Source organism: Ylistrum balloti, unplaced genomic scaffold, assembly GCF_031769215.1.
Source record: "Ylistrum balloti isolate Yb309-2 unplaced genomic scaffold, AGI_CSIRO_Ybal_v1 Utg370450, whole genome shotgun sequence".
NCBI classification, from domain to species: Eukaryota; Metazoa; Mollusca; class Bivalvia; order Pectinida; family Pectinidae; genus Ylistrum; species Ylistrum balloti.
The window spans coordinates 593,866-607,731 of record NW_026782299.1 but is presented as its reverse complement, the minus strand read 5'-3'; the positions used below and the strand labels follow the sequence as shown (position 1 = coordinate 607,731).

The 13,866-nt window shown below is 32.4% G+C and overlaps 1 protein-coding gene across 1 annotated transcript in view; it reads right to left on the bottom strand.

Moving 5' to 3' along the window:
• Positions 1-5,998: 5,998 nt before the first annotated feature.
• LOC132554929 (uncharacterized) overlaps positions 5,999-13,866 on the bottom strand; it is a 44,054-nt gene continuing 36,186 nt past the window's right edge. Inside the window, exons 18-21 of the mRNA XM_060219258.1 lie at positions 12,098-12,295; positions 11,868-11,949; positions 10,994-11,077; positions 5,999-6,678 (exon numbers count right to left, since the gene is read on the bottom strand). Coding sequence (XP_060075241.1) covers positions 6,574-6,678; positions 10,994-11,077; positions 11,868-11,949; positions 12,098-12,295 — 469 coding nt within the window. The 3' untranslated portion in view covers positions 5,999-6,573. The remainder of the gene's footprint in view (positions 6,679-10,993; positions 11,078-11,867; positions 11,950-12,097; positions 12,296-13,866) is intronic.

Below are 13,866 nucleotides of genomic sequence, written 5' to 3'. Positions count from 1 at the left end.
TAGTGAGGGCAGGATGAGACACTATTAAATAACAGGTTGATTTTAAGTATGGTTGTGTGTTTCACCATATATCACTATCAGGTAAAAGTATTTTGTATGTGACTTTACACATATCAGAAGTATTTTTATTAGATATACCAGCCAGACAGTGCATTATGTAATATTTTTCATTATTGTAGAGGTAATACTGTACATTGTAAATATGTAAATCTATTTGATTATATAAGTAGGTCATTTCATAAAAAGATAAAAACTAACAGAACTGTATATAAATATTAGGTTACATCAATACTAGAACCTTACCTGTGTTTCATTGCTGGGTACCTGTGTTACATTGCTGGGTTACATTAATACTAGAACCTTACCTGTGTTTCATTGCTGGGTTACATCAATACTAGAACCTTACCTGTGTTTCATTGCTGGGTTACATCAATACTAGAACCTTACCTGTGTTTCATTGCTGGGTTACATCAATACTAGAACCTTACCTGTGTTTCATTGCTGGGTTACATCAATACTAGAACCTTACCTGTGTTTCATTGCTTGGTTTCACATGGATACCTAGAGCCTTAGTTCAACATAATTTCTATTGTCAATGATTAAGGTTCTGTTCACTGTAGATGTTTTCATACTGTACTTCACTATCATCAAGTTTGATACCTGATACTTATCCTGAAATATATTAACTTGAGATGTTTACATTAATTTGATCAGGTAACCTGAAGAATCAGGATGACCTATAGCCACCGTCCGTGTGGCATCCACTATCCACCATTCACTGTGCATAATCATTTCACATTTTAAACCTCTTCTCAATTTCCCGACATGGTCCTAACCAAGTGCTGTTATTTTTTGGGTCTTTCCAAAATTTGATGCGACAGCCATTGCCATCATCTCCAAAACACATTTTAAACTCTTTCATAACTTTAACTGGTGCGTTGAACTGACATTTTTGTTCCATCAATAGAATTCAGCTGACTTACCGGTAATTATCCTGAGATAGTCCTGACCAATTGCTCTTATTTTTCCTTTTGGTTCATTTTGCGGGCCTGTTCAAAATCCAACATTGCCGTCAGGTCCACCATCTTGAAAAAAACATTAAAACTTTTTTTTCAAGTTCCACTGGTGGGATTGAGTTGAAACCTGAAACCTGAAATACTCCCAACACGGTTCTGATCACATGTTGTTTATTAAGTTTGTTGGTTCTTCTGAAATCCAGAATAGCCACCATCTTGAAAAACACATTCTAAACTTCCTCCCTAGTTCCACTGATGCCATTGGTCTGGAATTTTGTGAGAATGTAAACAAAGTGAAATGAATTTTGTTTTTGCTGTCACTGCTGAAATATTCTGTTTTACTTGTTCAGTAATTGTTCCCAATGCCACTACTGCTGTTACCAGTGTATCATATATTGGTCTTGGTAGCCAGATGACCATTGTAAGGACTGGTGAATATTTTTATACAAGATAAGATTTAAATGAAAATCTTTGATAAAAGTTAAAACTTTGTTCCATTATTGTAAATCTGTTTGTGAAAGCTGACTGGACTATCTCTCCTTTTGTGTTAAGTGTCTATTATACAAAGGGACTAAAGGGAATTCAGCCAATATTCAGGCTGGTATCAATTGAAATTGGGGTCATTCATGTTGCATTAGTTAAGGGTATAACATGTATTTAACTTAATTCAATTTAATTAGTTACCAGGGATTGAAATAAAAACATTCTCTATTATTTGTAATGGTTTTTCTGTATTGTGTCATATCAGTGTATGCTTTGTACAACTCACTTTTAAGAAGGTGGGGAGAAAGAGTTAAATGGTATGCTTCAGAATGTCTTGTGTTTGAGAAAATTAATTTTCTTTGCTATTAGATCTGCTTTTTTAATTAGTGTCCCGATATCTGGACAGCAGGAAAGATTCTTCCCTGTTTACTGCTCAAAACTTTATAACAAATATATCTTCTTGCAGTGTTGGTATAATTTATTGAATATTTGTTCAAAGATTTGGTTAAATTCTCTCCCTATGTTTAGTACCAGGAAACATTTTCTACAAGTACATAGTTTTACTTTGTACACGATCTTCACAGCTTCACTATCTGTGTATGTTTTTCTGTAGATGTGACAGTGTCGGTGTTTTATATAACCAGATATATCTACCAATTTTTAACACATCATGTGTATCTCCAAAGCAGAAAGCAACAGAGTAAAATTGAAACACAACCAAAACATTTTTTATAGTTATATATATAGACTTTGAAACCTAAATGAGTGTTCAGTTTTTTTATAAAAAGGTGTTCATCATTATATAACAGTTCTGTTTCATTATGAAGTTGATACATCAGTTGGATATAGAACAAATTGGCATGGTAAATCTCAGTCTCCTCTTTGATGTCTTTCCTAATCACTTTATTATACCGTTTTAAAATCAAAGAAATAATGTTATTTTGTATAATTATTTTTAAGTTTTAAATGAAATATTTTATCAATAAATATATTTAAATCAACAAGACAAAGAGAGGTTGTGTTGTTTATGCATACTATGTCTCATTAAATGTCTTATGTTCTCCGATTGGTTGATATTTGCTGGACTCTGATTGGTTGACAACAAATTATTACATTCTGATTGGTTAATAACTACATTCATACTGGAATCTTTCACTGAGAGACATTTCCTGATTAACCGTGTATTAGTTCAAGTTTTGTACATCATTCATTGGATTAACTATGTATGTATATTAGGGATCAGAAAACAAGCTAAGAACTGATACTCATTCCTCTCATTCACTATTAGACTATAGTATGATGGGACAAAGATTTAATACGCTCAGACTGAAAATATACGGAAATAAAATTTGGTAAGAGCTTGAAGTATATACAGAGGAGACAGATAAAAGCAAATCACAATTTATCATTTTCAACTAATTTGGAAATATAGATAATTATTTGTGAGATAAAACAACAATGATCAAACAACATGGAGCATTCCATCCTGTAGCAAAGTTTTTATTTTTTATCTAGAGTTAAAGTCTCTCTCTAGCACATCAAATTATTTAGCAATACCTTCTACTCTGGCTATGTACATTCAACAGTTAGCTTCTTAAATGAGGTCTGTGGTAAAGAGGTACAGCTACCAGATTTTTAACTTTGAACAAGTGAAATTGCATTTTACAATAACCTTAATCCTAAAAACTACTGCAGAACTCGTAACATGATTATGATGTTTCTTGATATATTTCTCCAGAAATTAGTTAAATTAACAGTATCACAGACAAAGTGATTAATAAAAAACAACTTATAAATGTATTCTTACACCAAATACTTGCGGGATAAGTTTATGATAACATTGTACAATGGAAAGTATGTACCAAGTGACTCATCTGTTTTCTTTGATGTTACCCTTTGATAGTCATAATTGAAGACACAGTCAGAGAACCACTGTTATAAATCTTATAACTGTGATACAATCTCAGTAGCATTAACTTACTAGAGTATTTAATACCAACAACAGTGTGTAACACTAAATAAATAATTCCAAATATGGAAACACCAGCATTATATATGTTAAATAATAGACACAGTATTAAATTTACTTTATGATATTTAGTACCAGATTTGGATTTTAAAATGTTCAAATGCTACATTTATCTTGACAATATAAGTTTTGATCATTTCACTAAAATAGATTTCAATTTTACAAGGTTATTCATTTAAATCTTTTAAACTTTAAATAATATGCTGAATTATTTTCCATGTATGTAAAATATGTAGATATGTTTTTAGAATATCAATGAGCACGTAATGAGCATTTGTTTTTAAACTTCTAACAACTTCACCCCATCAATTCATGTACAAATAAACTCCACCCTACAACATTCCTGTATGTATAAAATCCACTTGACAAATTCATGTATGCATGAATTCCACCGACGTGTTAATGTATGTATATACTCCACCTGACAAATTCCTGTATGTATATAAACTCCACCTAATGAATTCCTGTACGCATGAACTCCACCTGACAAATTCCTGTATGTATATAAACTCCACCTAATGAATTCATGTACGCATGAACTCCACCTGACAAATTCCTGTATGTATATAAACTCCACCTAATGAATTCCTGTACGCATGAACTCCACCTGACAAATTCCTGTATGTATATAAACTCCACCTAATGAATTCCTGTACGCATGAACTCCACCTGACAAATTCCTGTATGTATATAAACTCCACCTAATGAATTCCTGTACGCATGAACTCCACCTGACAAATTCCTGTATGTATATAAACTCCACCTAATGAATTCCTGTACGCATGAACTCCACCTGACAAATTCCTGTATGTATATAAACTCCACCTAATGAATTCCTGTACGCATGAACCCCACCTGACAAATTCCTGTATGTATATAAACTCCACCTAATGAATTCCTGTACTCCACCTGACAAATTCCTGTATGTATATAAACTCCACCTAATGAATTCCACCTGACAAATTCCTGTATGTATATAAACTCCACCTAATGAATTCATGTACACATGAACTCCACCTGACAAATTCCTGTATGTATATAAACTCCACCTAATGAATTCCTGTACGCATGAACTCCACCTGACAAATTCCTGTATGTATATAAACTCCACCTAATGAATTCCTGTACGCATGAACTCCACCTGACAAATTCCTGTATGTATATAAACTCCACCTAATGAATTCATGTACGCATGAACTCCACCTGACAAATTCCTGTATTTATACAATAAAACACTGTCATGAAGAGCATAGTAAATGTTCGCAGGAATTTTCAAATTTGTAATGCAAATCCACAATCAAGTCTAAGTACTGAAATTTGTTTGAAGTAATATATATCACAATTAATATCATTACAATTCTTAATTCTTACAAGCGAGCAAATTATACAGGAATGATGATGTCCTTGGACATGCCAATGTAATGATATTCTAAGACAAACCCACATAACTAAGTCTCACAACACACCTAAATGACAATGTCCTCAGACACATGATGATATACAGAATGTAATCTTGTAACTTGCTAAACAAGCAGAATGACAAGTGTTGGCAGCATCGTTTCATTTCTGTTACATGAACACGTGATATTTATACATACCATGTCAGTTTGATCAAGAAGTAACACAGATTATAAAAAATATTACTGGAAGTAACGTTGCTGTAAGTCTCTCACTAAATAATTATACAATTGTAACAATACAAAGCAATAAACTTTTAAAATACATAATAAACAAATACTAAATGATGTTGTACATATAAATGATAAACCATACCCTGCACCTAGAGACAGATAACAGTATCAACACCACGATCATTATCATGTTATATGTAATAATGGATAGACTTGTACTACATTCAACCTAATCAACTTTCTGTAGACTTGTTATAATCTCCCTTGGGTCTGTCTACTTGTTATAATCTCCCTTGGGTTACCCTTTTCATTATCCTCTCAAGTATGTCTCTATTTGTTACCTGTTATTATCTCCCTTGAGTATCTCTACTTGTTATTATCTCCCTTGGATATCTATACTTGTTATTATCTCCCTTGGATATCTCTACTTGTTATTATCTCCCTTGGGTATCTCTACTTGTTATTATCTCCCTTGGATATCTATACTTGTTATTATCTCCCTTGGGTATCTCTACTTGTTATTATCTCCCTTGGATATCTCTACTTGTTATTATCTCCCTTAGATATATCTACTTGTTATTATCTCCCTTGGATATCTCTACTTGTTATTAACTTCCTTAGGTCTCCCGGTATTATCTCCTCTGGGTCTCTCTACTTGTTTTTGTCTTCCTTGGGTCTCTCGATTCTAACTACCACAGGACTTTCTGATGCCTGTACATTCCTAGGTACCTACACACTAATTAGACTAAATATGGCACAATCAAGTCATAATCTGTCAGACAGCTATTGACACACACTACTACCAACAGTTTAAAATATCAACATGATATGGTGTGACAGATATAACAAAACATTCTAATTCAACAGAATCATAGCTTAGTTGTATTAATACTATAGTAACATTCTGGTAAAGCTGAGGGAATATCACAGTCTGATAAAACATAATCCTTTACAGAGGGTAGAAAAAGTGATACAGCCATACAAAGTAAAGTCTCCCAAACCTAAGAACAGTGAGGACAAATTATCTCACTGTTAAAAACACACTACCTAACCATATTCACAGTTACCTAGGTTATTGTCATTTCTGCTAGACATGGTATTGTCCAGACAGTTCAAACTACAGGGAACTCTCCAAGCGTATTCAGTGATGAGTTTCTACACTTAAACATCAGCTCAACATCTACTAATACGGCCTTCAGTTGAAGTAGAAAAAAATATGCTGGCTTATCATTAAACTACTGAAAATAAGAGGATTCACATGTGTTAAAGCTGGTGAGTCAAGATCATTGTAGATCACATCAAGGTCAAAGTTCAAGGTATAACAAATCAGCACCAGCATTTATCTCTCGAATTGTCCAGATAGCAACATCTACGTTCATGACATCCCAATAAAGGTAGCGTATACAACAGTAAATCATGGCTCGGGTCGAGTATCAAATTCGTGACGAATGCTATCTAAAAACGAGTCTCCGGTTTCTTCCATTTTTTGATGCTGCTCTTCGTAGATTTTTTTCTTTGTCTAAAAGGATGTAAAAAAAAATTGATGAATATGTATCACAATGTAAGCTAACAGTTATTCTATTATCAGGTTGGGGTTGATCTGCCATATCAACATACTCAAGTTGTCAGCAGGTTGTGTACACATACATTATGTTTAATGTCTCATGGAAAGGTTTCCTAACTAGTAATAACTGTAATCAGCAGTTTCAAGAGACAAGGAATTTTTCACAGCAAATTCTAAACCTGAATCAGAATTCTATTCACAGGATATTACTCTACGTATCTTAGAAAGTTAAACAGAAATATTCCAATGTGCATATAAAATCACCAGAAAAAGTTTATTTTTATTCCACATTTTCATCAGAGTTTATGTACCAATGGACAGTTAGTTGTGAATTGTAATAATCTATTGTAAATAATGATACATGGTTTAACTTGGCTCATTTGCAAGTAATGTTACAAAGAGGGAAAAAGACAATGTCATTATTTAAATAAACTGAGCACATGAATGTAACATGTAAATAAAGACCCAGGACACATTAAATTGTACAACAATGTATCATAATTTTACACTGATATTAAATAATCCAGATGTAAATTTCTGATTAATAATTCAAAATGCATCGAATATACAGTAATATCAAAGCCACCACACTGACCAACCAGATCGCTTAACTAAGCATTTAGCAGTCTTGTAACTAGAACTCAGCGATTCTGATTACTGGTACAGCAGCTGTTAGGGAAGACTCCCTAGCAACAGTAGGAAGGATCAGAAGACTGCACAGCATTACAGCAGAACATGTACAAGTGTTAAAGGAAGTTCATTCAGAAAATCAGTGATAAGGATGATCTCAAAAACTGAACAAATTTCAGAAAATCAGAATCAACTTACGATAGTTGTAAAAGAAATGGAATGTGATATCTTGTGTAAATATACATAGTATATAACATACACCTGTGCTGGGGACGAGTGTGTGTGACATCTGTGTAAATTAACAGTTATAGTATATAACATACACCTGTACTGGGGACGAGTGTGTGTGACATCTGTGTAAATATACATAGTATATAACATACACCTGTACTGGGGACGAGTGTGTGTGACATCTGCGTAAATTAACAATTATAGTATATAACATACACCTGTACTGGGGACGAGTGTGTGTGACATCTGTGTAAATATACACAGTATATAACATACACCTGTACTGGGGACGAGTGTGTGTGACATCTGTGTAAATTAACAGTTATAGTATATAACATACACCTTTGCTGGGGACGAGTGTTTGTGACATCTGTGTAAATATACACAGTATATAACATACACCTGTACTGGGGACGAGTGTGTGTGACATCTGTGTAAATTAACAATTATAGTATATAACATACACCTGTACTGGGGACGAGTGTGTGTGACATCTGTGTAAATATACATAGTATATAACATACACCTGTACTGGGGACGAGTGTGTGTGACATCTGTGTAAATTAACAGTTATAGTATATAACATACACCTGTGCTGGGGACGAGTGTGTGTGACATCTGTGTAAATATACACAGTATATAACATACACCTGTACTGGGGATGAGTGTGTGTGACATCTGTGTAAATATACACAGTATATAACATACACCTGTACTGGGGACGAGTGTGTGTGACATCTGTGTAAATATACATAGTATATAACATACACCTGTGCTGGGGACGAGTGTGTGTGACATCTGTGTAAATTAACAATTATAGTATATAACATACACCTGTACTGGGGACGAGTATATGTGACATCTGTGTAAATATACACAGTATATAACATACACCTGTACTGGGGACGAGTGTGTGTGACATCTGTGTAAATATACATAGTATATAACATACACCTGTACTGGGGACGAGTGTGTGTGACATCTGTGTAAATATACACAGTATATAACATACACCTGTGCCGGGGACGAGTGTGTGTGGCATCTGTGTAAATATACACAGTATATAACATACACCTGTACTGGGGACGAGTGTGTGTGACATCTGTGTAAATATACACAGTATATAACATACACCTGTGCTGGGGACGAGTGTGTGTGACATCTGTGTAAATTAACAGTTATAGTATATAACGTACACCTGTGCTTGGGTATAAGTGTGTGTGACTTGATGTTTGTGTAACAATATCTACATCCTGATAAATGTGGACTCTGTGGAGGACAATACATTAACCATTCTCATGCACAGGTTATACTGACCTGACTCTCTATACCAAATAAGGCAAATAAAGTTACCATAATTATAACAGCAAAAATATTCAATCTGAGAAAAAGGAGCAAAGCTTTCTAGACAATTCAAACTTTTCTGTGATTTCTGTTTGAGTAAAACATTTTTTTCCTTTTTCCTCTGCTGTTGATAACAATGTTTTAAACATGATCTTGTCAATACCAGGAAACTGGTGTCTCTCTAATCAGTTCCTGTTAACTCTCTAACCCATAATTGTTATTAGCTCAGCTTATTCAAATCACTGATATCTATTTGATTGTCCAGTCAGTGTCACTATCTATGGAGTTGATCTTATGAAACCACGTTTAAACTGCTCAGAAAACTAAAGCATCTCTACAAACTGACTACTTTGGCAATTTTCTTAACATCCTCACAGATAATCTGACACACACTCAGTATCAATTGCAAAACAAGCAGCTAATATCAAACGTTGATTACAATGTGTACAATTTGTCTCAACATATCTATCATTTCTTTAAATAATTCTGTATATGTTTAGTTGTACAATACACATTTGTGATATAGGAGTATGGGATAAAACTCTTAACAGGCCTTTTTCCCGTGGCTAAGGGAATTAGTAAGTAAATGGTTTATATAGAGAAGTATTAAATATCAATCGATATATGGAGAACTATTAACTATCAGTGTATATATAGAGAACTATTAACTATCAGTGTATATATATAGAACTATTAACTATCAGTGTATATATAGAGAACTATTAACTATCTGTGTACATATGGAGAACTATTAACTATCTGTGTACATATGGAGAACCAGTAACTATCAGTGTATATATAGAGAACTATTAACTATCAGTGTATATATAGAGAACTATTAACTATCAGTGTATATATATAGAACTATTAACTATCAGTGTATATATAGAGAACAATTAACTATCAGTGTATATATAGAGAACTATTTAACTATCAGTGTATATATAGAGAACTATTAACTATCAGTGTATATATAGAGAACTATTAACTATCAGTGTATATATAGAGAACTATTAACTATCAGTGTATATATAGAGAACTATTAACTATCTGTGTATATATAGAGAACTATTAACTATCAGTGTATATATAGAGAACTATTAACTATCAGTGTATATATAGAGAACTATTAACTATCTGTGTATATATAGAGAACTATTAACTATCTGTGTATATATAGAGAACTATTAACTATCTGTGTATATATAGAAAACTATGAACTATCAGTGTATATATAGAGAACTATTAACTATCAGTGTATATATAGAGAACTATTAACTATCAGTGTATATATGGAGAACTATTAACTATCAGTGTATATATAGAGAACAATTAACTATCTGTGTATATATAGAGAACTATTAACTATCAGTGTATATATAGAGAACTATTAACTATCAGTGTATATATACAGAACTATTAACTATCAGTGTATATATAGAGAATTGTTAACTATCTTTGTATATATAGAGAACTATTAACTATTATAGAGAACTATTTAACTATCAGTGTATATATAGAGAACTATTAACTATCAGTGTATATATAGAGAACTATTAACTATCTGTGTATATACATAGAGAACTATTACCTATCAGTGAGTATATAAAGCGAACTATTAACTATCAGTGTATATATAGAGAACTATAAACTATCAGTGTATATATAGAGAACTATTAACTATCAGTGTGTATATATAGAGAACTATTAACTATCAGTGTATATATAGAGAACTATTAACTATCAGTGTATATATAGAGAACTATTAACTATCAGTGTATATATAGTATATATAGAGAACTATTAACTATCAGTGTATATATAGAGAACTATTAACTATCTGTGTATATATATAGAGAACTATTAACTATCATTGTGTATATATAGAGAACTATTAACTATCAGTGTATATATAGAGAACTATTAACTATCTGTGTATATATAGAGAACTATTAACTATCAGTGTATATATAGATAATTGTTAACTATCTTTGTATCTGTAGATTACGGTTTACTATCAGTGTATATATAGGGAAGGGGTGTGAGGTGACAGATGTGAACGGACCTCCTTTTCTCTGTCAATATTGCGTGCTGATCTTGCTCGTTGAGACCCACCATCACTGCCGATGCCTGCTTTATCCGAGTAGTTCTGTAAAACAATGAACCCCCAGTCATAGCAAACAAGCCAAACAACACATAGAAATACTTAGTCTGAAATTCTCTCAAGAAAGTGGTCATCATTCAAAGCATTCAATCAAACAGATCAGCAGCAAATTAAAGCAAGATATTGTCTGGCCTCAAGGCAATGTATGTGATAGAGCAGATACGCTGAAACGAGTTTATCCAGCAGACAGATATTATGCGTTACTGTATGTTGACATCTGAAATACAAATCTTATATTGGAGAATTTAAAGCAGACTCTGGCTATACAGTGTATAGTATATATGTAAAGAGTTCAGCCCCTGTTTACAACAGAAAGGCCGCAATAAGCATGACAAACAGAGCCAACTTTATGTAACCTTCTATATTAGCAGCCTCACTATCCGTACATATGTCTTTTCTGGTTCTCCTGATAACTGGATATATCCTAAATTCAAATTGGAATGTATCAGACACTTGTAGTTTAATTTCAACATAAAATTCAATATGAAAATCATGAAACATTATTGTAACCTAGCGAAACAGATTCATCACCCTACATATATTGTTCATTGCTGATCTGTTCTGTCATAATTATCCAATAAAGGGCCCTACCTTAGATATAAATAAGGACATTTTGTATGAAAATATTTTATACTTCATATATCATCTTTGTTTCATCATCTGTTTACACATATCTGTTATCAAATGTTATTTTATACCCTTTTGTGACCTAACAGTGTGTATAACATGTTTTATATGTAAACTCCAGCTTTAAATCTGTCACAGCCATACATACATCTTTATCGTCCTGCCACGTTCTGTCTTCCTGACTAACGGAGGAATTGGAGTCCTCTTCTATAGTCTGCAGACCTCCAGGACTGAAGGTAAAAATAATGTCAGTTCTTTAGTGATGACTTCTCCAAAGGATTTTACAAATAAAGTATATTGAGATGAATACTGACATAGTCCATCTAGCTGTTGAATTAGACAGCGGTATCTACTCATAATGTAAAAAGTTACACTCACCCAAGCTTGCTTGTAGACCTCATCTGTGCAAATCCACTGTTGGGATCATTCATTTCATTCTCACAAGCCTTCAGAAATTCTGAAACATCTCGGTGTCCAAAGTCCTCTGCGACCATACGTGGCGTCCTATCCATGTCATCCACTATGTCGAAGCGTGCACGATTGGCAATAAGCCACTTAACACACTCAAGATGTCCCCTGGGAGTATCCACACAACAAAATTAAACTCATGCACGAGTGTAATTATAGACAATATAGTGAGTGTAAATTTACTCACACATAAATGTGATTATAAACACAAAGTGAGTGTAAATTTACTCACACATAAATGTGATTATAAACACATAGTGTAAATTTACTCACACATAAATGTGATTATAAACACAAAGTGAGTGTAAATTTACTCACACATAAATGTGATTATAAACACAAAGTGAGTGTAAATTTACTCACACATAAATGTAATTATAGACAATATAGTGAGTGTAAATTTACTCACACATAAATGTGATTAAACACATAGTGTAAATTTACTCACACATAAATGTGATTATAAACACATAGTGAGTGTAAATTTACTCACACATAAATGTGATTATAAACACAGTGAGTGTAAATTTACTCACACATAAATGTGATTATAAACACATAGTGTAAATTTACTCACACATAAATGTGACTATAAACACATAGTGTAAATGTACTCACACATAAATGATTATAAACACATAGTGTAAATTTACTCACACATAAATGTGATTATAAACACAGTGAGTGTAAATTTACTCACACATAAATGTGATTATAAACACATAGTGAGTGTAAATTTACTCACACATAAATGTGATTATAAACACATAGTGTAAATTTACTCACACATAAATGTGATTATAAACACATAGTGTAAATTTACTCACACATAAATGTGATTATAAACACAGTGAGTGTAAATTTACTCACACATCAATGTGATTATAAACACATAGTGTAAATTTACTCACACATAAATGTGATTATAAACACATAGTGTAAATTTACTCACACATAAATGTGATTATAAACATAGTGAGTGTAAATCTACTCACACATAAATGTGATTATAAACACAAAGTGAGTGTAAATTTACTCACACATAAATGTGATTATAAACACATAGTGTAAATTTACTCACACATAAATGTGATTATAAACACATAGTGTAAATTTACTCACACATAAATGTGATTATAAACACAGTGAGTGTAAATTTACTCACACATAAATGTGATTATAAACACATAGTGTAAATTTACTCACACATAAATGTGATTATAAACACATAGTGTAAATTTACTCACACATAAATGTGATTATAAACATATTGAGTGTAAATCTACTCACACATAAATGTGATTATAAACACAAAGTGAGTGTAAATTTACTCACACATAAATGTGATTATAAACACATAGTGTAAATTTACTCACACATAAATGTGATTATAAACACATAGTGTAAATTTACTCACACATAAATGTGATTATAAACACAAAGTGAGTGTAAATTTACTCACACATAAATGTGATTATAAACACATAGTGTAAATTTACTCACACATAAATGTGATTATAAACACAAAGTGAGTGTAAATTTACTCACACATAAATGTGATTATAAACACAAAGTGAGTGTAAATTTACTCACACATAAATGTAATTATAGACAATATAGTGAGTGTAAATTTACTCACACATAAATGTGATTATAAACACATAGTGTAAATTTACTCA